The 26,698-nt window shown below is 44.8% G+C and overlaps 2 protein-coding genes across 3 annotated transcripts in view; one reads left to right on the forward strand and one right to left on the reverse strand.

Annotated features, from left to right (window-relative positions):
* ssh1a (slingshot protein phosphatase 1a) overlaps nt 1-15,220 on the reverse strand; it is a 28,706-nt gene extending 13,486 nt beyond the window's left edge. The window contains 2 exon segments of the mRNA XM_048985251.1: nt 7,933-7,970; nt 14,607-15,220. Of these exon segments, the coding sequence (XP_048841208.1) occupies nt 7,933-7,970; nt 14,607-14,687 (119 nt within the window). The 5' untranslated portion in view covers nt 14,688-15,220.
* A 561-nt stretch (nt 15,221-15,781) lies between these two features.
* On the forward strand, nt 15,782-26,593 carry LOC125714560 (D-amino-acid oxidase-like). Of its 2 annotated transcripts, none has more exons than XM_048985287.1 (11): nt 15,782-15,870; nt 19,496-19,691; nt 19,946-20,060; nt 20,534-20,610; nt 20,752-20,817; nt 21,243-21,297; nt 22,708-22,812; nt 22,919-23,001; nt 23,164-23,281; nt 25,861-25,959; nt 26,111-26,593. In XM_048985287.1, the coding sequence occupies exons 2-11, from the start codon at nt 19,498-19,500 to the stop codon at nt 26,234-26,236; spliced, it is 1,038 nt and encodes a 345-aa protein (XP_048841244.1). In that variant the 5' UTR covers nt 15,782-15,870; nt 19,496-19,497; the 3' UTR covers nt 26,237-26,593. The 2 variants fall into 2 exon arrangements, with proteins under 2 accessions (XP_048841244.1, XP_048841242.1); XM_048985285.1 differs by lacking the exon at nt 15,782-15,870 and adding an exon at nt 16,376-16,508.
* Nucleotides 26,594-26,698: the final 105 nt, after the last annotated feature.

The following is a 26,698-nucleotide window of genomic DNA, read 5'->3' on the forward strand; positions in this document are numbered from 1 at the left end:
CGGCCCACAAGTTCCTGTCATCTATCTCCCTCCTCGTACACCAGCCAATCGCTGGGACTGAGCTTGCATATATATATATATATAGACATATCACTGAAAATAATCTGACGGCAGGATCTGAGCACCTGAAGCCTGGTTTAACAGCGTCGCTCATGGAAGCCTGACAGGCGCCCTCATTAACTGCCCCGCAGCCTTTGTAGTTGCCCGTTATCAACGTCTCCTCGAAAGCCGAGTCTAAATATAATATCTGGCATCAAGGGCGACTCGCCGACTTCAAGGGGGCACCGGAGATAGTTAAATCGCCATGACGACCATCTCTGTCTCCCTACCAGGAAGAACAGAAGCATTTGCTGATGTTTTGACACAACAGTGAATAAAAGGTGCTGAAACTAAATCTATATATAAACACACTTTATAATGTTGTCTGTGGAGCCAGGCTTTGAACATGTCAGGTCAGGAACAGTCTGTACACACTCAGCACTACAAGAATCTTAATGATTCAATCTGAGACTCTTTCCCAGCAACGAGGCCCCAATTTCTCGCATTTCTTCTACTTTTTACAGATTCGATACTTGGTCTCTGTATTCCTTTGATAAGTTCTCTTTTTGGCACCATAGTCCAGACTGTGAGAACGTCATCTACGCCTCCAACAGTCAGCAAAGACACAGAGGTGGAGGTGGAGGTGAACACCAGAGCCCCTTCAGTTCCGGGAGCAGTGCCGCATCCCCCCCCACCAACACCGGCTCCGGAACCAGCCGCGAACTTACATTCGGCAGATCTCCTTCTGAGTCAGCACTGCGTTCTCCATAAAGTAGGGCAGCATCTTCAACATGCTCTTCTGGGAAGGCTCCACCACCAGATGCATCTTGCTATCTGTCGATTCGTCCAGCCAGGGGTCTCGGATCCTCTTCTTGAAGGTGAGGAGTCTATGTACCCGAACCTTGCTTCAGGTGCAGGGATCAAGGCTGACGCCCTGTCATTTGTCCCAGAGACGTGAAAAGTCTCGTTCCTGACTGTTATCCGCAGGCTAGTCACTGATAACAGTGTCTCTGCTGGCAGCCTCGGGGTTGAGCATTTGCTGCACTCTCTCCCTCTCTCTCTTTCTCCCCCTTTCTCCTCCTCTTTCTCTCTCTCTCTCTCTCTCTCTCTCTCTCTCTCTCTCTCTCTCACACACACACACACACACACACACACACACACACACACACACACAGAGGTGACGAGCAGGGGCTCTCCTGAAGCCTGTTTAATGAGGGAGGACAGAGATTGCGTTGATGAGCTTATCCCGGTCGCCGTCCCATTCCGTCTTCTCTTCTGCACACTTCGGGAAGGGGGGGCGGCTTCCTCATTAAGTTGTAGTACCATAAAACGACAGGACGTCTGTCCCACATTCTGGGCTGCCACTCCTCTGAGTAAAGCAGCTCCACATGTGCCTTGTAGAAATCAAGAGCCAAGAACGCACACCATCCCCCGGCCACCCACCAGGGGCACGAGCAGGAGCGGAAACAGCGCGCTGGTCTTCATTTAAAGGCTTTGAGAAAAAAAAAAAAACCACACACTGCCCCTGAGGCCAGCTGATGTCCTGGCATTCTCTGCCAGGCACTACGTTAGGGGAGGACAATGCGGATAGACTTGGCATTACTAGGGCCAAATCTCATTACCCTGACGACGGAGCACCTTATCTGTCCTCTTAAAACCACGGGTTGCTATCCCAGCACTCTCTGGTGGTGGTGGTGGGGGGGGGAGGCTTTTAATAAAACCCTAGAGATGCCTCACACGGCCACACACAACACACGTGACCTAGATAACGGCACGGCCGGGAGAATGTTTCACAGGACGCCACCACCAAGCGTAGGAGGAATCCCCAAATCTGAAGCTGGGCGGGCGATTTGGTCTCTCTGCATCTGAATGCCTCGCTCTTGGTTTGAGGAAGAGGAACGCTACTGAGGACCAAGCACGCGTAGCCATCCAACGAGTGCTCTGTTTGGAGAACATGTAACACAGGACTGATTAACAGGGGCAGCCGAAAGAAGGAGTCGCAACACATCAGAGAGAGGGAGGGAGAGAAAGAGAGAGAGAAAGAGAGGGAGGTGGGGGGGCTGGGGTCTGTAGGCAGAAAAGCATCTGAGCTTCAACAGGGCCCATTCAAGGGGGGTCTCGACCAAGCATTCCAGCTCAGGGTTCATTGAAAGAGCGTCACAGGGAGTGCGAACGATTTCGAATGCGGCCGGCGTATCTCAGAGCCCCACAGACAGTTTTGACCCTGCAATATGGTTTCCAAGTAACCAGAGCATAACAGCAAGAGCCAAAGAACAGAGCACCAACTCCAAAGAGACTTGCATGAGTGTGGAGAAGAAGGAGCGTGGAGTTCTGGCCCCAAGCGTGTCACAGAATGGCATGGTGCTTCACGGATAATGATGGTAACAGCTGACTCTACAGCACTGTGCGGTACTTGTGGCAAAGGGGAGACTCCCTGAGACTCCGCCTACGAGGTATGACACGAGTCGGGACACCTAAGCTGTTCCTGAATCTCATTTTTTGGAGGTATCAAGGTCTCCCAGGTGGCACATGTGTTTGGATCAGGCTAAGTACTGAGCCGAGCAGCCATAAACGGTAGAGCACGGATTACAGGACATCAGCGCTGAGGGTGTAAAAGAAGTATAGAGTAAGCTGTGGTGGATCAGATATGGAATGTGGAGAAGTGAGAATGAGACGGGCATGGAGATAGACGGCTATTAAAGAACCTGAGTGGCAACCAGGGTAAAGAAGCCCTCTTTTAGAGCCAAATGTTATATAACTCGGCAGGTTGCTCGTAGCTCCTCGCCGACCCCGCCGACAAGGGGAGGGGAAAACTCCATGAGTTTTCAACCTGAAGGAGATTGATGGTAGGACTGGAGCAGACCGACGCAGAATGAATGATCGCCTCACACTCAGAGCTGACAGCAACCTCACCTTTTGCTTGCTCCACCACATCAAGATAGTTCAGGTTCGGGACTGGGTGAGGGTTTAAGTTACAACAAACGTTTTCTCAGCAGAATGCAAAAGATTACATTGCCAGCATATAGCCCCTTCATAGTAACTGTAGAAATCGGTCCAAAGCATTACGTAATAGGGAATGTGGTTCAGAACATGTAAATCCAGATTCACGGATAATCTGACCCACAAGCAGCGTCCAGGAACTAAACAATTCCATATGTGCCGGGCTGCTTGTTTATCCGGAAACAAAAGCAAAACTCATCATTCACTCGCACACGCCGAAAACACCACATGATCTGCTTCACCGCGGGGCAGGTGTCATTTTCATATTTACGTTGGCCCATTCCACAAGACAACTCTTTGCTATCGTCACCCTCTTGAACTCTGTCCAGATCCCTACACTGATGGCAAACAGACGAGAAAATGTAACATTCCTGAAATGTAATGCTTTTTCCCCAGACCAGCTCTTACAATGATACAGTCTCAATACCAGGTAATGCGTTGCATGGAAACGCATCCCCAAGAGAACATACTTATCACACCAGCCTTGTGCAATTTAAGATTAGAAACGTTAAGAAATCATCCATCTTCCGGCTGCTTATCTGGGCAAGTGCCTATCCCAAGAAGCTGGGGTTCACCCTCGAGAGGGTACCAGTCCAACGTAATGAACATAAACACAGACAACACAGACACAACCAACAGGGAATTCTCAGAAGCCAATTAGCCTAACTGCTAGGCTTTGAATTGTGGGTGGAAGCCAGAGTCGTCGTCTTCTTAATCCTGTAGACTCCTGGTGGAGCATAGGGCCGCAACAACACCACGTCAACGAACTCTGTTCTGGGCCGTTCCCTTCAGCTGGGTCCACATCATTCCGGCAGCCTTCACTTCGTTCTCGACAGATCTTCTCCACGTCTGTTTGGGTCTCCCCACTTTCCTTTTTCCTTGTGGGTTCCAGTCCAGTGCTTGCCTTGTGATGTTGTCGAATGACTTTCAAAGTGTGTGACCTATCCAGCCCCATTTTCTCTTCTTGATGACTTGACTGACCGGGTTCTGGCTGGCTCTCTTCCACAGGGCTGTGTTCGCCATCTGATGTTGAGGATGTGCCGCAAGCACTTGTTGATGAAAATCTGTGTCTTGTTGGTAATGGTGTTGGTCACCTGCCACGTCTCTGACCCATACAGCAGGACTGCTTTCACATTGCTGTTGAAGATGCGGATCTTGCTGCGCTGAGATAAGGCTTTGGAATTCCAGATGGGTCGCAGGGTGTTGAATGCAAGCCTTGCTTTGTTGATCCAGCTCCTAACATCTTCATCTGCGCCGCCATCGCTGTTGACTACACTTCCTAGGTAGACGAAGTGGTCGGTTTCCACCAAGTCTTCGCCCTGTAGCTGCAGTGGATGTTCTTGTTGGTTGTTCAGCCGCATCACCTCTGTTTCTCTGACGTTGATCTTCAGGCCGGTCTTTTCTGCCTTCTCAGCAAGCCGGGTAAGCTTCGACTGTGCATGTTACTGCTTGTGGGACAGAAGGCTGACGTCATCTGCAAAATCCAGGTCTTCCAGCTGTTTGGTGAAGGTCCACTGGATACCGGTGTTGCTGCCCTCTGTGGTTCTTCTTATGATCCAGTCCATGACTATCAGTAAGATTGTCGGTGACAGCATGCAGCCTTCCCTCACTCCAGTTTTCACTGCAAAGGGGTTGGTCAGTTTTCCGTTGTGGATGATCTGGCAGGACGAGTCTTCGTATAGCTGTTGGATGATGTTGATGAGCTTCTGTGGGATTCCGTAGTGCTGCATCAGTTTCCAAATGGTCACGCTGTCAACGCTGTCGAAGGCTTTTCCAAAGTCGACGAAGGTTGCGTACAAGGGAAACTGCCATTCGATAGACTGCTCCATGATGATGCACAGAGTGGCGATGTGGTCTATACATGATCTGCCTTGTCTAAATCCTGCCTGCTCTGATCTCAGTCTCTTGTCCAGTGGCTCCTTCAGTCGCTCCAAGATGATTCTGGTCAACACCTTGTTGGGGATGGACAGCAGCATAATTCCTCGCCAGTTGCTGCACTTGGATGGGTCGCTTTTCTTAGGGAGCTTCACCAGGTACCCAAACTTCCAGTCGGCAGGCACTTGCTCCTGTTCCCATATCTTCACTAGGAGAGGATGTAGCATCTCCGTTGCTGCTGCCGCGTCTGCCTTGAGAGCTTCTGGAGGGATACCGTCAGGCCCAGGTACCTTTCCATTTTTCAAAGACTTGATGGCTTTGGTGATCTCTGCCTTGATTGGTGGACTGGTGTTGATACAGAGGAGCTCTTCTACTGGTGGTATGCCGGAACTGTTTGCGGTGGTGGTCGATTCAGGATCTCTTCAAAATGCTCCACCCATCTTCTTTGTTCCTCATCACCTGTGATGGTTTTCCCATTCTTGTCCTTGACTGGTTACTTGGGTTGAACCTCTTTCCTGACAAGGTCCGTGTAATCTCATACACACTCTTCATGTTGTTCTGTTCAGCTTGGCTGCTGTTTCTGCCTCTTCTGTCATACTGTGCACAAATTGTCTTTTGTCCCGTCTGGCACTCTTCTTCACTTCTCGGTTCATCTCCCAATATTGTGCTCTGAGGTCTGTTTTCTCATGTTGGAAGCCAGAGTACCCAGAGGAAACCTGCATGACAAGGCTAGAACATGCAAATCCCACACACAAAGCTGAGGTGGCATTCAAACCTCCAACCCTAGAGTTTTGAGGCACCAGTCACGGAGCCACCAAGCTTGCCTTGAATATAATTACAGTACTATTTTTAAGCGATCTTCACAGGCTGCCTCAGCAACGACCCAAATTTACATCTTAATTCATATATAGAAATATGCGGTCAGCAACACAGGTCCGTGATTGGGGGGAGGGGGGGGGGGGTATGATTACCTTCCCTGTGGGGGCTGGATGCGGATGTGGGGCCGTGGTTCAGCCTGAAAGGAAATCAATTGAGGCTGCGGTACGCTACAGCATACGGATCATCAGCGCACTCGCAACCTCCGTCAGCACATCAACTTATAAGACGGCCGCAGTGAGCACAGCAGAGGCAAATTTCAGACTTATTTAAGCATAAATAATGTTAAAAAGAAACCATCAGTAAAATTGCAGTTTGCCAAGTTTGGTTTCCAGTGACAGAGTAAAATTGTCTTAGTGTAACTTTTTCATGGTCTTAACCCAGCTGACTATCACGGTCCTTAAAACGTGACAACTGCAAGTGCATAACATCCACATCATGCAGGCCTAGTATTGAGGGCAGCCCAGTGGATCAGTGGGTAGTGCTTTCACTGCACCCGGCTGCTTACAGTGTATGGAGTTTGCATGCTCACCCCGTGTGTGTGGGTTTATACCAGATCCTGTGGTTTCTTCATACAGTCCAAAAACATACAACTTAAGAGAATTGGATGCCTAAACTGGTCATATGAGTGAGCGAGCACCCTCTGATGGGATGGCACCATAACCTGGTTATTTCCTGCTCTGTGACCATAGCTTCTGGAAAAGACTGTGGACACCTGGGACCCTGCATAGGACATGCAGGTAAAGAAAATGGATGGATGGATATATTGTATGCATTAATCGGTAGATTATTCAATTATTAACGTATTAGACAGTGACAGCCATACTTATGAGTCAGTAGGACTGCAACACATGCAACAATTTTTCCAAAATTCAAAAAGCCCTAGAGCACCTAAGTAAAACTGCGTCAGGTACTGTGATACGAGTCGTGACGTAGAGTATAAGAACATCGTAATTAAATGAGGGCATCTTTCATGTTAGTCAACAGATATCTTGAAGAGCAGATCATATCCTTGATGAAGAGCCGGTCATGCGCAGTGGGGAAAACCCTGACAGGTAATTTAATGTGAGGCAGCCGGACCAATCATATTCCTCAAAGATGAGGGCCAATGAGATCAGAACACTGTCCTATGTGCTGAATCCACTGTACTCAAATGGGAACATGGGAAAACATGAACAGCTTGAGAGGCCATTTTGATAGATTAAAATAGGACCATATTAAGATCCTACAGAATACTACAGGCCCAAGAAGAGCATTCAAAAAAAAATTCCGGTCACTGCAGTGAGAATTGAGAATTACACTGCCCTGCAGCTGTCAAACGTCTGAGTGATACAATCCAAAGGTACACAATGGGGACACAGGCAAAAGGGTTACTCTGTTATTCAGATGTTCCTACAACTCTCTCTTATTTAATTTATGAATAAAAATGCAAATATTCACAGTACATCATCATGTTATAGACAACCAACCCTCTATTAACCCAAATGATTAAATTAAGCAAAATCCATCTGAAACTCTTAAAATCTGCCAAAAAAAAGACCCACATTTATTAGTGCCCTACAAGTTTTTTAGGACATCATTCTCCAAAGGGTTTCATCTCTGAATTGAAAGTCCCTTTTTAGTAGATATAAAATTTTAAAAAAAAGGAGGACATTGCTAACTAACATCCTTCCAGAAACGTCCGTCCATCACAGCTCCTGAAGGGCAGGACTGTGGCTCCGTTACTTTCCTCTGCAAATAGTTCCTCAGATATGGCAGAGCTCCTTGCCGCGACAAAAATGTCACTCAAAAGGCTCCACGTCAGAACCTGAACCCGAGAACCGCTTGTATGGTGGCCGACTGAAGGGGGAAAAAACCACACAGCTGAAAGTCAGGGGGCAGATATAAGCCTTTATTCTTGTGGACATACTACACAATGTTTTATATAACCACAGGCAAAACTGTGTCATTCGTCTGAGGAGATGGTGACCCTCCACCGCACTTAGATTAAAGGACCAGGAACCGAAGACGTGACTTTTGCTCCAACTAGATGAAGTCTAGACGGGAAGCAAGGCCACAGCAGCGTATAAAGACGGTAAGAGGCTCCAGCTCTACCCGCCAGAGTAAAATACTCCTATGCTGCTTTTAAACTCAGTAACTCACCTCTGGTTTTGTCGACGTTCCTCATCGCTCCCAAAGTCCTAAAAAAACAAGGAGAGAAGAAAGGAGGTGAAGCTTATAAGAACAAAAATCACATAAAAATAGTGTGGTAACCCCCGAAATGAACACAATACAAGTCAGGGCACAATCTTAGTGGAGATTTGTATTGAATCTTAGTATAGGTCCATAAATGTCAAATGTGTAATCAGACAAAAACAACCCACAAAAAATAAATATTATAAACTCAAAATAAAGAATTATGCTTTCAAAAGCAGGATTTACCAGTACTAGCATTATAATGTAACCTATACAGAAAAAAATTGTGTCATCTAGCAACCATTGGTATAGAATAACCAACTATCTGAAGAACCATTATCTCATCTACAACTTATGTATCTTCTTGGGGGGGGGGGGGGGGGCTGAAACTGACACCCAAGAAGCAACAACTGTAGGGTTTAACCAGAGTTTTTTGTCACAACAATTCAGACACCAAAAAAGGGCTTCTGCTTCCAGGATAATGACCAGAACTATCCTGTTACCTGTAGTGGCAGGTGGACAGACACATAACAATACTAAGATACTAACAGTCTGCTGAGGTTACACTCCCAGCCTGATGTCCCCCACACCTCACCCTCCCCCCAAAACCCATCATGCCCTCAGTTTTCAGCAGGAAGCCGTCTGACAGCACCAACCCCCCCCCAAAATGGGAAGTATCACCACTCCAGGGTAGTATCTACACAGCTCTACAATTTAGCTGGACTGCGCTGGATCAGTTGCTTTGCTGGCAAACGTTTATATAATAAAAAGTGGCTGAAAACCCTAGGACTATCCAACAAGCTAAACACACACACAGGCACACACACAGACACGCAGGCACATGCAGACACACAAGCAAACACGCAGGCGCACACACAGACACACAAGCAAACACGCAGGCACACACACAGACACGCAGGCACATGCAGACACGCAAGCAAACACGCAGGCACACACACAGACATGCAGGCACATGCAGACACGCAAGCAAACACGCAGGCACACACACAGACATGCAGACACACACACAGACACGCAGGCACATGCACACACACAGACACGCAGGCACATGCACACACACAGACACGCAGGCACATGCACACACACAGACACGCAGGCACATGCACACACACAAGCAAACACGCAGGCAGACACACAGACACGCAGGCACACACACAGACACACAAGCAAACACGCAGGCACACGCACAGACACACAAGCAGACACACAGACACACAAGCAGACACACAGACACACAAGCAAACACGCAGGCACACACACAGACACACAAGCAAACACGCAGGCACACACACAGACACGCAGGCACACACACAGACACACATGTAGACACACAAGCGAACACGCAGGCACACGCAGACACGCAGGCAAACGCAGGCACACACACAGACACGCAGGCACACACACAGATATGCAGGCACACATACAATCACACCGGCACACACAGAAACATGTGGTCTTGGGACCAACAGCTGCAAATGGAGTAGCACTCAGCATAGCGCTGGACATGATATTCCTCTTACTGTTGTCCTAAACGTGCTTCAGGATCCCAGGTAGGAAGCCGTGTTTATATTAACATTATTATGACATTTTATTTTTTTGTGCACCTGCTGTGAATCAGAGAGCACTCTGTGTAACCCTGGGCGGTGGCTGAGTTCAGAGGCCACCTGCAGCGAACCACCAGAGTGTCTGTTACCCGAACTGCTCCAGCAGGCCGTCCCAAGTGGGGGAACCACGAGCACCGCTGCTCTCGCCAGTAAGGGGATACGAGCTGAGGCCAGCGGCTCCCACCAGACGTGGAGAGGGAGGCTGGTTGGAGGCTAGTAACGTGATACCAACACCCATGGAGCGTGAACCGCTGCGCTTAGAAAGATTTAAAGGACAGCATAAGCACTTTCGGTTCAACTTTCAACTTCTCAAAGAAGGATTTTACCCCAAAATTTCAACCAGCGCAATTACAATTTCTAAACTGATTTGGATCAAGTGCATTTTAAACAGATGACCTCTTTGTTTTTTGGATCTTTTACTACTACTAAAAAATAAGGCTTACTTCTAGTCGGGATTCTCCAACTACTAAACATAACAAATGGCACATGACTGTACGTGAGGGGCGTGGCCATCAGCTGTCTCAGGAGGGAGAGTCACATGACCTGGATTATCAGAATTGATTTTTAACTTCAAAGTCATCATTCCTGAGGTTGTTTGTCTTCCTCCCCAGACAACTGGAAACCTCACATTTCGCGGTTTACATTTCGCGTTGGTTGACTCCAGTCTGAAATCTTTGGAAAGAAAAAAAAAAAAATTGGACAAACCTGTTAACACAAGAGTGGACAAAATATGGAAGCACCGCATAACAGATTAATATCAAGGCCCAAAAAAGGAACCGTATCTCTCAAAACGACTGCAAAACTTCTTCCAATGCTATGATAATGTCATCTATGTACAGTGGTAAACTGGATCATTCTTCAAGAAGACAATGCTTCATTTCTTTGAGGGGCTGAGGAGGTGGGAAATTTCACACTCAACACAGCAGAGGTCCCCATAAGGGTTCAATGACGTTTATATTTAGCAACAATCAGGCCATGGAAGTGTGTTTGACTTCATCCTGGTCTTCATCAAATCAGCCATGTATTTACTGAGTGATGTATAATGGAGCATCATCAATTTGGAACTGGGGATATCAAGAAGGACCAAAGTTTACAGCATACGGTGAAAAATGGCCTCATGTCCTCTTACCCGTTTAACTGCCAATCATGGGACCTGATGTCTTCCACAAAATGGCTCTCCATACCATTATGAACACTGCAGCCAGAAAGAATCTTCATGAACTTCTCAAGACGTAGGAAAAGGGTAAAAGATGACTCATCAGATATTAACTTTGAGCTCCTCGTTCCAGGTTAAGCGTTCTTCTGCACTAGCCTTGCGTAAAAGACCAGCCACAAACCCCTGCGCTGTGAAGCTCGTGACGTGCAGTTTTAGTCAAGCCCACGTCACAGATGTGCTGATTCAGTCCTGCGGTCATTTTTAATGCTGTCCTTTTGTGGAGGTTGGCCACTGTCCAGTTAACTGTCTGCCCATCAACGCCTGCATGATTCAACTTAAATGCACTAACGTTCTTTCCTGATGCAGTGCGTCTGTTTGTCATGTGCTGTCATGTTTTTCAGACACATAAAACAATTCTGCAGTTTTTGTGACTGATAGACCTGCAATTTGCAACACTGACTCTTTGGTTGATTCCTAACTCCATGAGCTGCCTCATGTTCCTTTGAAAACTCACGTATCAAAGTGCTGATTGCCAGACTTGTGACACACACCTAGCATGCAGCCAAATGTGGCTCATCTTTGTAACTGCTTTTGTTATTTTGATGTAGGTACTTCTAAGTCGGAATCCTTTTACATGTAGTGCTTCTTCTAATTTTCTCTGCGCCCTATAGATACTTTCTGTGCCCCTGTGGACACGATTAATCAATAATCCCCACATTAAGAAACTCTTAAAATATTTGTCTACCAGCACCAGCTGGTAATGGCATTATTCTTATTTCTAATGCATGAAAAATGCATTCTGTTTATTCAGGTAAAATTACAACAGATCTATAGATTTCCACTGCAAATACGCATCCATGCAGGTAATATGCATAAGTCTCATTATCAAGACCATATTCGAAAGTTTTTCCAGAGAACCACCATGTCTCACTAACAAGGAAACTGCACAAATCTTTACCAGCCATTCCCCTAGATCTCAATGACCGAATGGTCTCCTCCCCGTCGCCAGGAATATCTAATCCCACCATAAGCAGGAATGACATCACTGCAGCAGTCTCCTCCGGGACACGCCTCACCTTCCCCAGGCTGCAAAAAGCCGTTGAAACCCGGCTCGATTAAATGCACTACATTACAGCAGAATGGGCTTTGCCTCTGTCTCCCCCTGGGTGCAGGTTTCACGCCGTGCCATTCAGACAGAGTTTTTCTTTACTACTGTAAGACTTTACGTGTTTCTATTTGCATTTCTCCATCGCTTTTTTTTAAAACCGATATTTGCTGCGTCATGATCAAGCAGCTCAAAATAACTACCGCGTAAGGTACCGATAAAGCAAAAACGCATTCATCCATAATCTTACAGAACGAATCTCCACGTCATTTAAAATACACATTTAACTCTCTTTTACAAACGGGATTATTTATGACGAATGCGAGCACATTATCGTGCCGAAAAGAAATTTTACCTTAAACTATCATATTCAAACATTACATTTATTGTACAAGGCCGTTTGCAACAACTGCACAATAAATATGAACATAGCTTATTACCGAATCATATAGCATAATGGATATTTTAAGTAACACGACCAAGAAAGGTCGTTTCAGTGAGTATTTCTAATTTCATGCATTTTTCAAATTTAGAATACAATTATGTGGCTCCCCCTACTGGTGGAAATTACATACAACCCTTATAGAGTTTCCTTCCAGATTAATCACAAGCAGTAACAATTAAATTAACATTGCCTGCTCTACGACGGCGTGTATGCTGTAGTACACATAAAATACTACTTCACAGAGTGTTTCCTCGTAAAAGATTCTAAATTCATAGTCAGCTAAGGGTGTGCTCGCTAGGGCATCAGTCCCCTGCCGCTGCCCAACGATGTGCATTGTGTCCTCTTGTTAATCTGATAATTTATTGCCCTCACTTAAATCACTGACATGTCAGTGGTAGCTTGCATTAATTCGATTTCTCCGCTCTGATGGTTTGGCACGTAAAGACGGAGAATTCTCATTTTACACGTTTAAGCCGAGACCCACGCAGCGGTTAGATGGGTTGAACACAACCCCAACATACGTCCATGTGGGAAGCGTTAAAGTGCGGCAGTTTAGGTGTTGTGCCTTGGATCAGTTTCCCCTAAAAATCCTCGGCATCAGAGGCCAACGTTTGTCTGGCACAGGACGCCCCCAGCTCGCCTGCCCTGATCTACGAGCTGCCGATGAAAAGGTTTTGAAGACAGAAGCGGTAACGGGAGCCGTCCGCCTGTTTGAAAGGCACCGGCTCAGCTGTGACTTGGTACTTTAATCACCGTGAAAGAGAGCGCGTCTCGCTACTCTTTATACCCCGAGTAATTTTATTTTTACAATCAATTATAGGTTTCAGACAGGATGTTCACAGATTAAGTTAAACGAAAACACGCAAACTGAAGCCGATGTATTCAGGCTTCGTTTGTGGCTGCAATTCACTGACGCCGAACCGCAGACACTTACTGGGCTGAAGCGTATTTTGTAAAGTAATCGCGTTTTCAAATTAAATATCCGATTCACTTCCCTTAAATGCAGGAGCCCAACGCAGTCATGTTACCAACCCCATGTGGGTGAGGTAACCCCTATTGGACGCTAGTCAAAAATAAATATGGCAGAAAAATTAAAAAGTATATAAAAATTATAAAAATAAATTGGTCTGTCCAAGCATAATTGTCTCAATAATTGCATCTTACCAAAAGTTCCAACACGAAAAACGGTAGCAGAAACAAGTAATTCTTAGTCGAGTAATAATATAATGACCAATAACTGGAATATCCACTTACATGCCAAAAACATTCTACCCTATAGCAATGGACACTGTCCTGTAGCTGCCTTTAAGCGAACTTATTTTTAATCATGACGTTTATTCTTCACAAAAAGGAGACTGTTTTCGCGGGGGCTTCGGTCGAGGGATGGGCGACATGTCCAATGACGGTGATCTGCAACATCTCAACTGCCATCCAACGTCATATGATTGTTATATAGTTCATTTCTAGTTAATGTTTTGGTATTGTGCATATACAACACAATCAACCCGATCTACCTCCGCTGCGCTCACGCCTGATCGCACAATATCGCCTTTTAAAACGCCAAACTGATGTTTCAGCGTGTCGGTACCTTACAGGCGAACACGGAGCGCCGCTTGCAGTTATTAGCCGGATACTTGGGCGCTTCACCTACCGCTAATTAACTCACTTCACAAGGCGACCACGTTTATTATGGAGATGATAAAGCTTTTTGACTAGGTTTGTGTTTTTCCACGCCTCCTCCATAAGGCAGACCTACGATTAAGTCGGGCAGAACATAAGCAATTAAGCTATAGCTAGATGGCTAATGATTCCATTTTAAAATGATTCCATGTTTCTCGCCTTTTGAACCGTTTTCTCCTGCCGCCCGCTATCCAAAAATAACGCAGAGCGAATGCCAGTAGCTGCTTCCTTTCTTGCGGCTGAATACGAAGCCGGCTAATGAAACGCACCGACTGGGCGCCTGGGCGGCGCATTGTTCGCCTCTCAGCCGACTGTCAAACCCATTGAAGGGATGCTAGCTAGCAAGCCAATTTTCTCATTGGTGCAACATATACCCATTTCTTTTCTGTCATCGTTGTCTTTTTCTGTTTTGCAATAAAATAGCAACCATTCATTTTACTTTTTACTCTAGCTTTAGCCCTAGGAAGCCAGTCGAAGCGCGGTGTTCATTGAGCGCCGGGGCGCCAGCAGCGCTCTTCCCCGGGCGTGGGGCCTACGCGTCCCCCGCACAGCCTCGGCGTCTCCTCCGGCCTTAGGCTCTTCCCACGTCCGCAGACTCCACTCTCTCTCCCTCCCTCAACGCAGACTTACCTCCCCCGCGTTGGTGGCGGTGGTGCTGGCCGTGGACGCAGCGCTAGGGGTGGGAGATCGCTGCAGAGTCACCAGAGCCATGGCTTGGGAAACGGCTGACCCGGCGGGAGCGTCCCTGACCGGGTAGGGATGTTATTCAGCAGGCAGATCGCCCCGAGGTTGCCCCCCTACGCTGAGCGATGATGAATGTCCAGACCCAAGTTAAGCGAGCGAGGATACTAATCCCAAGGGTCTGATCTCACTGTCCCGTTAAATGTCAGATCCATCATCCACGTTACACAGCCAGCTCCCGGCCGCCGCTCCCGTGTGTTCTGCGAAGACGTGCATACGATGCACATTAAAGATTGCAGCCGCCTCGCCTCGCGTGTTAATTTGTCCGCTCATTAAGAATTAAACGCGTGCATACACGCAACACATGCAGCAGGAAGCAGGAGAGCTGGATGTGGGATGCGCGCATCGCTACCGATGGCCAGCCTCTGATGCTACGTTGTAATGGATAGACGATCTGGATAGCACCAGAAAAAGGATGCAGATATGTCTTTTTGCCTCTATACCCGACAGCACTGTCCCAATCTGCTCGTCGTGACGCAGTTTCTGCATCAGTATCAGTGTGTAAGTGTGTGTCGGCGAGCTGATCAGGCGGTGTCATACAGACGATCATAACCCATTAGAAGCCTCTGGAACACGTATTGTCGCGAAGAAGCAATGACATTAAATGTCACGCTTTAGCGGAGTCGATAACTTGTGGGAGTTTCTTTTTAATTATTGTTGTCTGGTGCTTAATGCCCCTTTTCCCGGACCTAAAAGTCGCATTTAAGGAAAGCGTTTGTCGAATAAATTCATCTAAATGTACTGTAAATATTTAGCCGTCAATGTCCTGCCCTAATATAATGAATCGATATGTTTAATCGGGCAGGGGTATCCCTGTATTCCTTTATCAGAATGTTCCAGTAACCTCACAATGACATTTCTTACATTGCACGTTCTGTTTGTCATTAAGGATTTTTATTTATTATTATTATAATGATCCCCTGTTGTTGAGCTACAGCAAGCGACACCTATATAAAAGAGTTAAAGGGGACTATTACGTGAACAATACAGCGCTGCCCAGGGCGAGCACGTACAGCCTGTCACCCTGAAAAGGACACTGGCAGTAATTCTAGAAGGATCAATGTCTTGGTGCAGGACATTCTTTGCGGCGCACAGTGCCCGCACTTGTCACCTTGCCGGGGTTCTGGCTGTGCTACAGGGGGAGCGTAATGCGGTAGGCGGCTCGGTCTTGCCGGGGCGAGGAGGACGAGAACTGGGACAAAGTCCGCGTTGCATTTGGTTGACAAATTGAATGCAAATCTAGCTAAGCTTCTATGCAAAGACGCCAAGGCAATCATGACAGTGAGGGCTTTCTGGAAAAATAAAAGGCTTAGCCTATTTCTTGGTTTACACCCTTTATATCACTTCTTCATTGATTCCGAGTAAAACTTTGGAACGGGCGTATTTCAGTGACTATTAAGGCGGATTAAAAGCACCTCATAAATATTCATACATGTATTAAATATCAATCTGGGTTTCATAGCTGCTTTTCGGGATGAGTCGTCCCAAAGCGTTTTACATGGATGTGTTGTGATGCATAAAACATCATTAGAGAGAGATACATAACGGGGGAATGGAAGGAAAGAAATTAAATAGAGATAAATAAAGTAAATAAAAATCTGCTCTTCGAAACTGCTATGCCGCGTTGGTGATTTAATTAATGTTAAACTCATAAGCCTCGCTTTTCTGTTTTCATAACCGAGTTGCAGCGCTTACGTAATCTTACACCAGCTAGCACGCGGCGCAACGAATCGTCGTAATGATTAACTTGAGGGAGAGTCTCAGTTCGGACGGCAGTACCGACGACAACAGGTTAGTGTTTGTACGTGTGGGAAATATTTTAACATTTGTCATTTTCGTTCTTCAAATTTACGTCTGTCCGTATATATTTACTAATGTACATGACTTAATTTCAAGAAATGAAAGTCTGGTAAAGTTACGTTGGTAGGAATCATTTTTCTGCAGTTCTCCAAACGGAACTAATAAGGTTGCAAGTATGGCTGTACGAGAAAGAAAACGTGTGCGCCGTAAAGCATGGTTTGCTATATCAAGTCGTTGGTCTGGGTTTAACCGACCTAGTGGAATTTGCAGCTCATCTTCGTCACGGATTTTAAGTGACCGTCGTAAACATATCAACAGAAACTTTATGCCGCCGCAGAATTTGAATAACTTTACATTTGTGCTCGACATCTACAGTCTTTTATGCTGTTTTCTGGAAGAAAAACGGAACTTGAATATTAAGGGTCCCTGTTGTTTATTCTTTAATAATAATTAGATACAAGAGGTGTAAAGTAATTATGTACAAATAAGTAGCCTAGTTGTTTTTTTCTAATTTGCGCTTAAGTATTCTACGTTTTGAATCATAACGTTTACTTTCACTTCGCTACGTCTCCGAACCAATTGTTTTACTCCAATAGATTTTGGACGAGACCGTAGATAATCATCCATTAAAGAATACTATTTGAGAAATACATGCAGCACACCTGAGTGTAGTGCTGGACGTTTCTGGGTAAAATATGAATCACGTTTTTTCCCCACTGACCCAGGGAAGTAGTAAGGAATTCTGGCCTTCCTCTGTACAGTCGTGGCCAAAAGTTTTGAGAATGACAAGTATTGGTTTTCACAAAGTTTGCGGGTTCAGTGTTTGTAGATCTTGACAGATGTTTCTATGGTATCCTGAAGTATAATTATAAGCATTTCATAAGTGTCAATGGCTTTTATTGATAATTACATTAAGTTTATGCAATATTTGCAGTGTTGCCCCTTCTTTTTCAAGACCTTTGCAATTCCCCCTTACATGCTGTCAATCAACTTCTGGGCCAAATCCTGCATCCATTCCTGCATAATCAATGCTTGGAGTTTGTCAGAATTTGTTGGTTTTGTTTGTACACCCACCTCTTGAGCATTGACCACGAGGTCTCAGTGGAATTAAGGTCTGGGGAGTTTCTTGGCCATGGACCCGAGATGTTCATGTTTTGTTCCCCAAGCCACTTAGTTATCACTTCTGCCTTATGGCACGGTGCTCCATCATGCTGGAAAAGACATTGTTTGTGACCAAACTTTTCTTTAATGGTTGGGAGAAGTTGCTGTCAGAGGATGTTTTGGTGCCATACTCTATTTAATGGCTATGTTCTTGGGCAGAACTGTGAGTGAGCACACTCCCTTGGCTGAGAAGCAACCCCACACATGAATGGTCTCAGGATGCTTTACTGTTGGCATGACACAGGACTGATGGTAACTCTCACCTTTCTTCTCCGGACAATCTCTTTTTTCTGGATGGCCCAAACGATCTGAAAGGTGATTCATCAGAGAAAATGACTTTCCCCCAGTCCTCTGCAGTGCAATCCCTGTACCTTTTGCAGAATGTCAGTCTGTCCCTGATGTTTTTCTTGGAAAGAAGTGGCTTCTTTGCTGTCCTTCTTGACACCAGGCCATCCTCCAAAAGTCTTCACCTCACTGTGCGTGCAGATGTGCTCACACCTGCCTGCTGCCTTCCTGAGCAAGTTCTGCACTGGTGCTGCTCCGATCCCACAGCTGAATTAACTGTATGAGGCAGTCCTGGGACTTGCTGGACATTCTTGGGCGCCCTGAGCCTTCTTCATAACAATTGAACTACTCTCCTTGAAGTTACTGATGATCCAATAAATGGTTTGTTTAGGTACAATCTTACTAGCAACAATATCCTTGCCTGATGGCAAAGAGGGACTTTGCAATTAATTACAATTCATCTGATCACTCTACATAACATTCTGGAGTATATGCAAATTGCCATCATAAAAACTGAAGAAGCAGACTTTGTGAAAACCAATACTTAGGTCATTCCCAAAACTTTTGGACAGGACTGTACGTTCTGTTGAACGGTAGGAGGTTTCCCCCTCAGGCCCTCTCCAGTCCAGAGCCTGAGAACTCCTGGTCCCTCTTAGACCCACTTTGATTTTTGATAAAACTATAATTAATAGTTTATGTTCTTCCATCATTAGTTTTTTGTTGTTTTATGTTTCTCACAAGTCAAACTTCATGATTTTTAAACAGGGTTTGGCCCTGGATGTTCTGCTTCACACTGGAGCAGCAGAATGTACTTGTATATAAAACATTTCAGTAGCACAGGGTATCTGCCTGATAATTATTAATATGAAATATTAAAATTACTGTAAATAATGTCACAGAATGTAACCCAGAGGTAATTAGTCCCCCGTCCCCGCAACTTGCTCTTTTGCAGCCTCCTAATCACTTGGTGCTCCAGCTGATCGCCTATGTCACCTATAGGGTGGAGTGACTAATATTATGTTGTAGATTTTAAAGATTATACGCTTACTTTAATTCTGGCTTTTGCTCTTTGAGGATGCTTGGTGTACCACTTTGTAGGAAGAAATACAAAAAGGAAAAAATGATTAAATGAATTTTAAAATGCAGGATAGTTATTTATGAACACTCTGAGTAAGCGATTGCAGTGTTGTTATAAAGTACAAATACAAAAGGATTGCATGCTCACTTGTACTTGGGTTCAAATGTTATTTTGTTATGTATGCAGATGTATTTATTATGCATGATTTGACATATTGAAATTTTACTTGAAGTTAATAATCAATAATAATAATTGATACTTTATTGATCCCTGTGGGGAAATTCTCTTTACGCCTCCCCCAACTTGCTCTTTTGTAGGCAGGAGTAAGCTGGCTGCGAAGGGCAGCCACCTTTTGTTTTTATTGGTGAATTACCGTAAGGTGTTATGACTGATTTTTGAATTTTAAAAATATGGCACAGTTTAGAGTTACTCATCTGCCCCATCTATTGTCCAGCCATGCGCGTGGCCATCATAGGAGCGGGCGTCATTGGCCTCTCCACTGCCCAGGCCCTTCTTGAGCGCCACCACTCGATGGGAACGTCGCTCACGGTGGAGGTGTACGCAGACTGCTTCACGCCGCTCACCACCAGCGACGGTGCTGCGGGCCTGTGGCAGCCGTACCTACATGACAACGGCAAAACCCTGGAAACGTACGACTCCTGCTAGTGCTGCTAAAATAGTTTAGATTTAAAGTAATTTTTTTTAAATCATTATATCATAGTCTACTTAATGGGCAGTTTTGAACAGTCTGTGTGTGTCAACAAAATTTTCCTTCAGTCTCTAAACTTACCTGGGAAATTTTAGTGTAGTGATTTAGTAAAACTTGCCTAGTTCCATCATTTTGATGCTCTCTAAAATGGTAGCATGCATTTTGACATTTCACCTTTCCTTTTCCTGCTTCCAGAAAGTGGAACAAGGAGACGTTTGACTATCTGCTAGGCTTCCTCAGCTCTCCTGATTCCATCAGGATGGGAATATTTCTGCAGTCTGGCTATAACCTCTGCTCTGAGCGCTGCCCGGTGAGGACCTGCAGTCCTCTGTGCAATATCTGAACATCAGGTTACTCTCTCATTTGAAAGCTAGGGAGCCTGGGAAATTAAGTTTTGCTCTTAATGCCTGCTGTCTCTGTAGGGCAGGGCTCTTCAAATCTGGACTTCGATTCCAAATCCAGGTCTTGTTTTCAGTTTTCCCAGGTAGTCAGTTTAATAATTACTGATTCTGATTGGCCAAAGAGGCTTCACACCTGGCTCAGGTAAAGGAATTTCTCAGACCTTGAGGACCATGACTTCAATAGCCCTGCTATAGGGCATCTCCGTATTAGCAGTGGTGTCACAATTGTAGTGTTTTAGTGGGATTTGTACTAGGAATAAATAAAGGAAATTCCAGAGTTGGGAGCAGAGAGACTGTCAAATAGAATTACACAAGTCAAAAGAGTAACTATAATTTCCACAAGGATGAGTGGAGATTAAGCTGAACTTCTCTTTTCATACAGGACCCTTCATTTAAAGATATTGTCCTGGGTTTCCGGGAACTGACCAAGCGTGAGCTGGAACTGTTTCCTGGTTACAGGTGCTGAGCCTTTGTGGACACTTGCGCAGAATTCAGATGTTGACATTCTAAGAGGGTCTATGAGTACTACAATGTCCCAAATCCACAGATAGTTCTTTGTTTTAACCAATGTCTCTTTTTCATTGTTGGTTAATACTTCAGCTTTGGCTGGTTCAACACAGCTCTCGTAATCGAGGGGAAGCACTATTTACCCTGGCTTACGAACTGGTAAGACTTAGAAGTTGGTTAATATTGCAGTGTATATATGATTGCATATATATGGCCTATTTTGCAAAATATATTATTGTATTAAACAGTGTTGATTTCCAGAAAGTTTGGGATTTAATCCCTACTACATAACATTTGGTTTAGTTGAGCCAATAACCACTGTTGTTCAACACCATTCAATTTTTAACTTTCAATGAAGATTAAGCTAAACCAAGGTCCAAGGTCCAGTTACTTAACAACCCTAATAACACGGGTTACAGTGCCGCTAAATCAGCACCATGTTTAGTTACAGGTGGGGAATGACTCCCTCTGGCTTTGGTTCATTATTCACTTGTGCCAGATGTCATCTGGCATCATTTCCAAGTTGTAACAAACACAGAGACATTTTCAGTTTGAAATAACAAATCTACACTATTTTTTTCCAGGCTGAAGGAAAGAGGGGTCAGATTTTTTCACCGAAAAATTAATTCTTTCAAAGAGGTAAAAACAGAAATGACTTATCTACAAATGATTGTGGTTTACTTCTATGTCTTTGTTGAAAGTAGACATTTTAATATCAGGTCTTTCTCTGTTCTCCTTCTTTCGCTCTATCTGTGGTGGAACAAAGAATTCAATTTTCATATTTAAGTAAAAATACAGATACCACACTAAAATGTTACTCAGGTAAAAGTCATCCAGTGAAATCCTACTCAGTTTTTGAGTATAGATTTGAATATAGCATCATAAGTTACAGTGCAGCACTAAAAGGAAAACAGTTATAAGAGGATAAGTGGATGTATGTACATTTTTAAAAAATAGGATGATTGTAGGCAGGGGCATCAGAAATTGATGGGGACGGGGGGAATAAATTCCCCCCCTTCTCAAACAATAAATAATTCAAAAAGGGGGCATCCTTATTTTGAGTCCGTCCATTACTGAGGCAGAGCATGAAGACGAAACCTAAATGAAGACTGTACTCCTACATCAGACAAACTCATTTTATCATATGGATCACTTATTTTTTAGGTATGTTTAGTTTAAAAATGTACCGTAAACTGCATTAGTCTTCTTTTAAGTGCTGAAATCTTTGTTTTAAAAATCTTTCTTACATCGCATCCTTTCGCAATTTCACAATGTGGCTATCGTATGTGTGTCTCCCACCCCCCCACCCCCGCCCCATCCACTGTGGAAAATTCGGTCCCCACCCAATGTAAAACTCTGTCCAATGCCGCTGATTGTAGGTAGGTGGAACCCACTGCAGCGCCAGTCATAATGTCAGTCTAGCTCTAGGCCTGTGCAATCAACATGTTATTGGTAATCAATGATATTTGATTTAATCAACTTATTCACATTTTGCATACGGAGTGGAAAAAGTTTATGAACCACTGCTTCAGATGGCCAATCATAATTAAATCAGCCCACTGATCAATGGTTTTCCACAGACTTAAAAAAATATATATATATGATCATCACCACCCACTGTTGTCCCTTTCTTACTTAAATAAAAAGCTCCCAAAACAGTGACCAGTGAATATATTTGGACACTCTGATAACCAGTCCAATGAAGTTCCACCTGAGTTTAAGTCTCACTCTGAAGGTCTGCTAGATACACCTGCCATGGTCTCACTAGCCATCGTGACTGGTGGGCAGTGGCCTGTGTCCAGTTACTTATTTGCACTTTGTCATGTGACCCATTATGACTTTGTTTTTTTCTTTAAACAATATTTTTTAATCTCAGTAATGGACTTAGATTAGAAAGTAATGAAATCAGTAATGCTTAAGTAAATATACTTAAAAAAACAATAAATTTACTCCTTTACTTTCCTCCCCTGCCCCCTCTCTCCCTACATCTCCACTTTCATGTTTGCCACCTCTCCTGTCCCTCCTGTTTCACATCTCATTGGTGCACAGCTTGCTGAGTCTGGTGTGAATGTCATCATCAACTGCACTGGGGTTAGGGCAGGTGAGCTGCAGCCTGACCCAGAGCTGATGCCAGGACGGGGGCAAATAATAAAGGTAGGTGGTGTGAAGGTTGTTAGAGATGGCTTGGCAGTGCTGAGTGGCGACCTGGAGAATGAGACGCATTACCCATGGTTATTCGCAGTTTGTTTTGTTCACCTAGGTGAATGCACCTTGGCTGAAGCATTTTATCCTCACACACAATTTTGCCAGAGGAGTTTATGAATCACCGTACATCATACCAGGGTAAGACAAATTACTGTGTTATGGATTATATACTCAGGAAAAAAAACTCTGTTTCTGCTTATGGTCCATAACATGGTGAATTTGTGTTGCTAAATTTCCCATAGTGTCTCCTGTTAAGCTAGTTTGAGAGGCCTGCAGATGTTCTAATCTTCATACCATTAGGAGTCACCTGGTGACTGTTGGTGGTGTTTTTCAACTGGGAAACTGGAGTGAGCAGAGCAATTCCACCGATCACAAGAAAATATGGGATGAAGCCTGCATTTTGGAGCCAAGCCTAAAGGTCAGATCCCATTTATAACCATTTTCAGGGTAGGTAACAGGGCTGGGTGATATTTATGGATGGGTGAAGTTTATGCAAAGAGTATATTTGTAGTTTTGGCCTTTATTTTTGAAGACCGCTGCAGTTCACCTTGGCATGCAGTCAGTCAACTTCTGGGCTAAATCCCGCATCCATTCCTGCATAATCAATGCTTGGAGTTTGTCAGAATTTGTGGGTTTTTGTTCATCCACCCACCTCTTTAAGATTGACCACAAGTTCTCAATGGGATTAAGGTCTGGGGAGTTTCCTGGCCATGGACCCAAGATGTTCATGTTTTATTCCCCAAGCCACTTAGTTATCACTTTTGCCTTATGCCTTATGGCATGGTGCTCCTTCATGCTGGAAAAGGCATTGTTCATCACCAAACTGTTCTTGGATGGTTGGGAGAAGCTAGATGAGGTGGCTTGGGCATCTGATTAGGATGCCTCCTGGACACCTCCCTGGTGAGGTGTTCCAGGCATGTCCCACTGGGAGGAAACCCCGGGAAAGACCAGGGAAATGCGGGAGGGACTATGTCTCTCGGCTGGCCTGGGAACACCTCGGGATTCCCCCGGAGGAGCTGGATGATGTGGCCGGGGAGAGGGAAGTCTGGGCTTCCCTGCTGAGACTGCTGCCCCTGCGACCTGACCTTGGATCAAGCGGGAGATGATGGATGGATGGATGGATGGATGGATGGATGGATGGATGGATGGATGGGAGAAGTTGCTCTCAGGATGTTTTGGTACCATTCTTTATTCATGGCTGTGTTCTTGGGCAGAACTGTGAGTGAGCCCACTCCCTTAGCTGAGAAGCAACCCCACACATGAATGGTCTCAGGATGCTTTACTGTTGGCATGACACAGGACTGATGGTAACGCTCACCTTTTCTTCTCCGGACAATCTCTTTTTTCTGGATGGCCCAAACAATCTGAAAGGTGATTCATCAGAGAAAATGACTTTACCCCAGTCCTCAGTAGTCCAATCCCTGTACCTTTTGCAGAATGTCAGTCTGTCCTTGATGTTTTTCTTGCAGAGAAGTGGCTTCTTTGTGTCCTTCTTCACACCAGGCCATCCTCCAAAAGTCTTCACTGTGTGTGCAGATGCGCTCACACCTGCCTGATGCCCTTCCTGAGCAAGCTCTGCACTGGTGGTACCCCGATCCCACAGCTGAATCAACTTTAGGAGACAGTCCTGGTGCTTGCTGGACTTTCTAATGCATCCTGAAGCCTTCTTCACAACAATTGAACCTTTCCCCTTCATCCAATAAATGCTTGATTTAGGTGCAATCTTATCAACAGCGATATCCTTGCTTGTGAGGCCCTTCTTGTGCCAAGTAATGATGGCTAAACATTTTTCCTTGCCATGGTAACCATGGTTAACAGAGAAAGAACAATGATTTCAAGCAGTACCAGCCTTTGCTGACTCAGCATCTCCGGCCTTGTCCTCGTCAACATTCTCACCTGTGTTAACGAGAGAATTACTGAAATGATGTCAGCGGGTCCTTTTGTGGCAAGGCTGAAATGCAGTGGAAATTGGTTTTTTGGGATTAAGTTGATTTTCATGGCAAAGAGGGACTTTGCAATTTAATTGCAATTCATTCCTCTTCATAACATTCTGGAATATATGCAAATTGCCATAATAAAAACTGAGGCAGCAGACTTTGTGAAAACCAATATTTGTGTAATTCTCAAAACTTTTGGCCACAGCTGTACATGGTTGATTGAGTTAGTGGAACATGCCATAGGCTACTGTTTTGGTGATTTATGAATCATGAGAAAGAGAAGGGCTCCCTCAGATGGAACTCCCGGCGAAGAAAGCGACAGCTCAGCATCCACAATTTAATTCAAAGTCCAACACAGATTTGTGCTGTGTACTGTACATTCTGCCAAAAACCCATGCCAGTTAAAACGGGAAGCACTTCAAACCCGTTTCACCACCTGAGGTATTACCATCTAGTAGAAAATGCGGAATGCAAGTGCTTACAGTGACAGACACCAGCAACTTCTGTTTCCGCTTTCAAGCTGAAGAGATAAGGGACAACGGAACCATCACGCCTACCCCCCAGTCCTCAGTGATTTAGTCTGGTGATACTGAACTGTGAAATATGAGACAAATTGCATCCTATACTAGTTCAGAATGAGATGCAGCATTTTACTTTTTAGTATGGGATGATCCTACAAAAATACAGGGCAGGTGGCAACTCTACCAGCAGTGTCAAGCCTATTCTTGGTAACAAAGCGCGAAGCAGTCCAACAAAAGCCCAACAACACCTGTCTGTTTCTTAGTGTTACCCCCATGACAAAAAAGGTAATTTTTGGGTGATTTATCTATTTAAATTAGATTTCAGGTTGCAGTTCATTCAAATAGTCTTTTTTCATGCTCTGAATTTGTTTAAGGGGAGTCCTATGGGAATTTTAAGTAAAAATGAAAAGAAATAATGACTTGAATTATATCATGATCATTATTAATATGGACTGATATGGGGAAAAAAACTGCGATAAAATATTTTGGCATATTGCGGAGCCTCAGTAGGTGATCATGGAATTGATTTTGTCACTCAGCATGCCACAGTGGTGGATCACTGGACAGGGCTGAGACCTGCCCGCAAGACAGTACGGCTGGAGAGGGAGACCATGCAGTTCGGACCCATGACCTGTGAGGTAAGCGCTGGTCATGAAGTGATATGCTGCATCTCATGCCATGTGCTTGCTGGGACAGACTCATCATGAAACAGAAAGTAAGGGAATGATAGATATTGCCTCTTTTCCTTGCCCCCACATAAATATACCCACTGACTGGCTCTTGCTCTAGGTGATCCACAACTATGGCCATGGTGGCTACGGTCTCACCATCCACCGAGGATGTGCCCTGGAGGTGGCCAGGCTGTTCGGGGAGATCCTAGATCAGGGAGCCAGGAAAGCGCACTCCAATCTTTAAGTCACTGCGGGCGACCATCTGCCTGGGTGTAGGTTAGCATCAAGAGGGCAGAACCACTGCTAGTCCCCAGGTCCACAGTCGTGATTTAAGGTGACATGGGGATCATCTTTTAGCAGGTCCGGTAACACTACTCCCATTCTTATCATCGTTATATAAACAGCCTTGAATATCACAATCTCATAATTATTTTAAATGCAAATAAGGTATGTATTCCTAATTTAGTAGTTTCATAGTTTTATACATATTTGTACAAATTTAAGGAGTAATATGAGCTATCTAAATTACATTTACTAAATGTTTAGTATCTTTTATGTAAAAGATACTAAAGTAATAAAGATACAAATCAAACAAAGTAAATGAGTGTCAATATCACTGAACAACTCAGATGCGTGTAATTTTGATTTTAATTTGCGGGCTTACAGACTGTGGTTGTGTCCATGTTAGATGTTTAAATTCCGCCTG

This window comes from Brienomyrus brachyistius, chromosome 2, assembly GCF_023856365.1.
Source record: "Brienomyrus brachyistius isolate T26 chromosome 2, BBRACH_0.4, whole genome shotgun sequence".
Lineage (NCBI taxonomy): Eukaryota > Metazoa > Chordata > Actinopteri > Osteoglossiformes > Mormyridae > Brienomyrus > Brienomyrus brachyistius.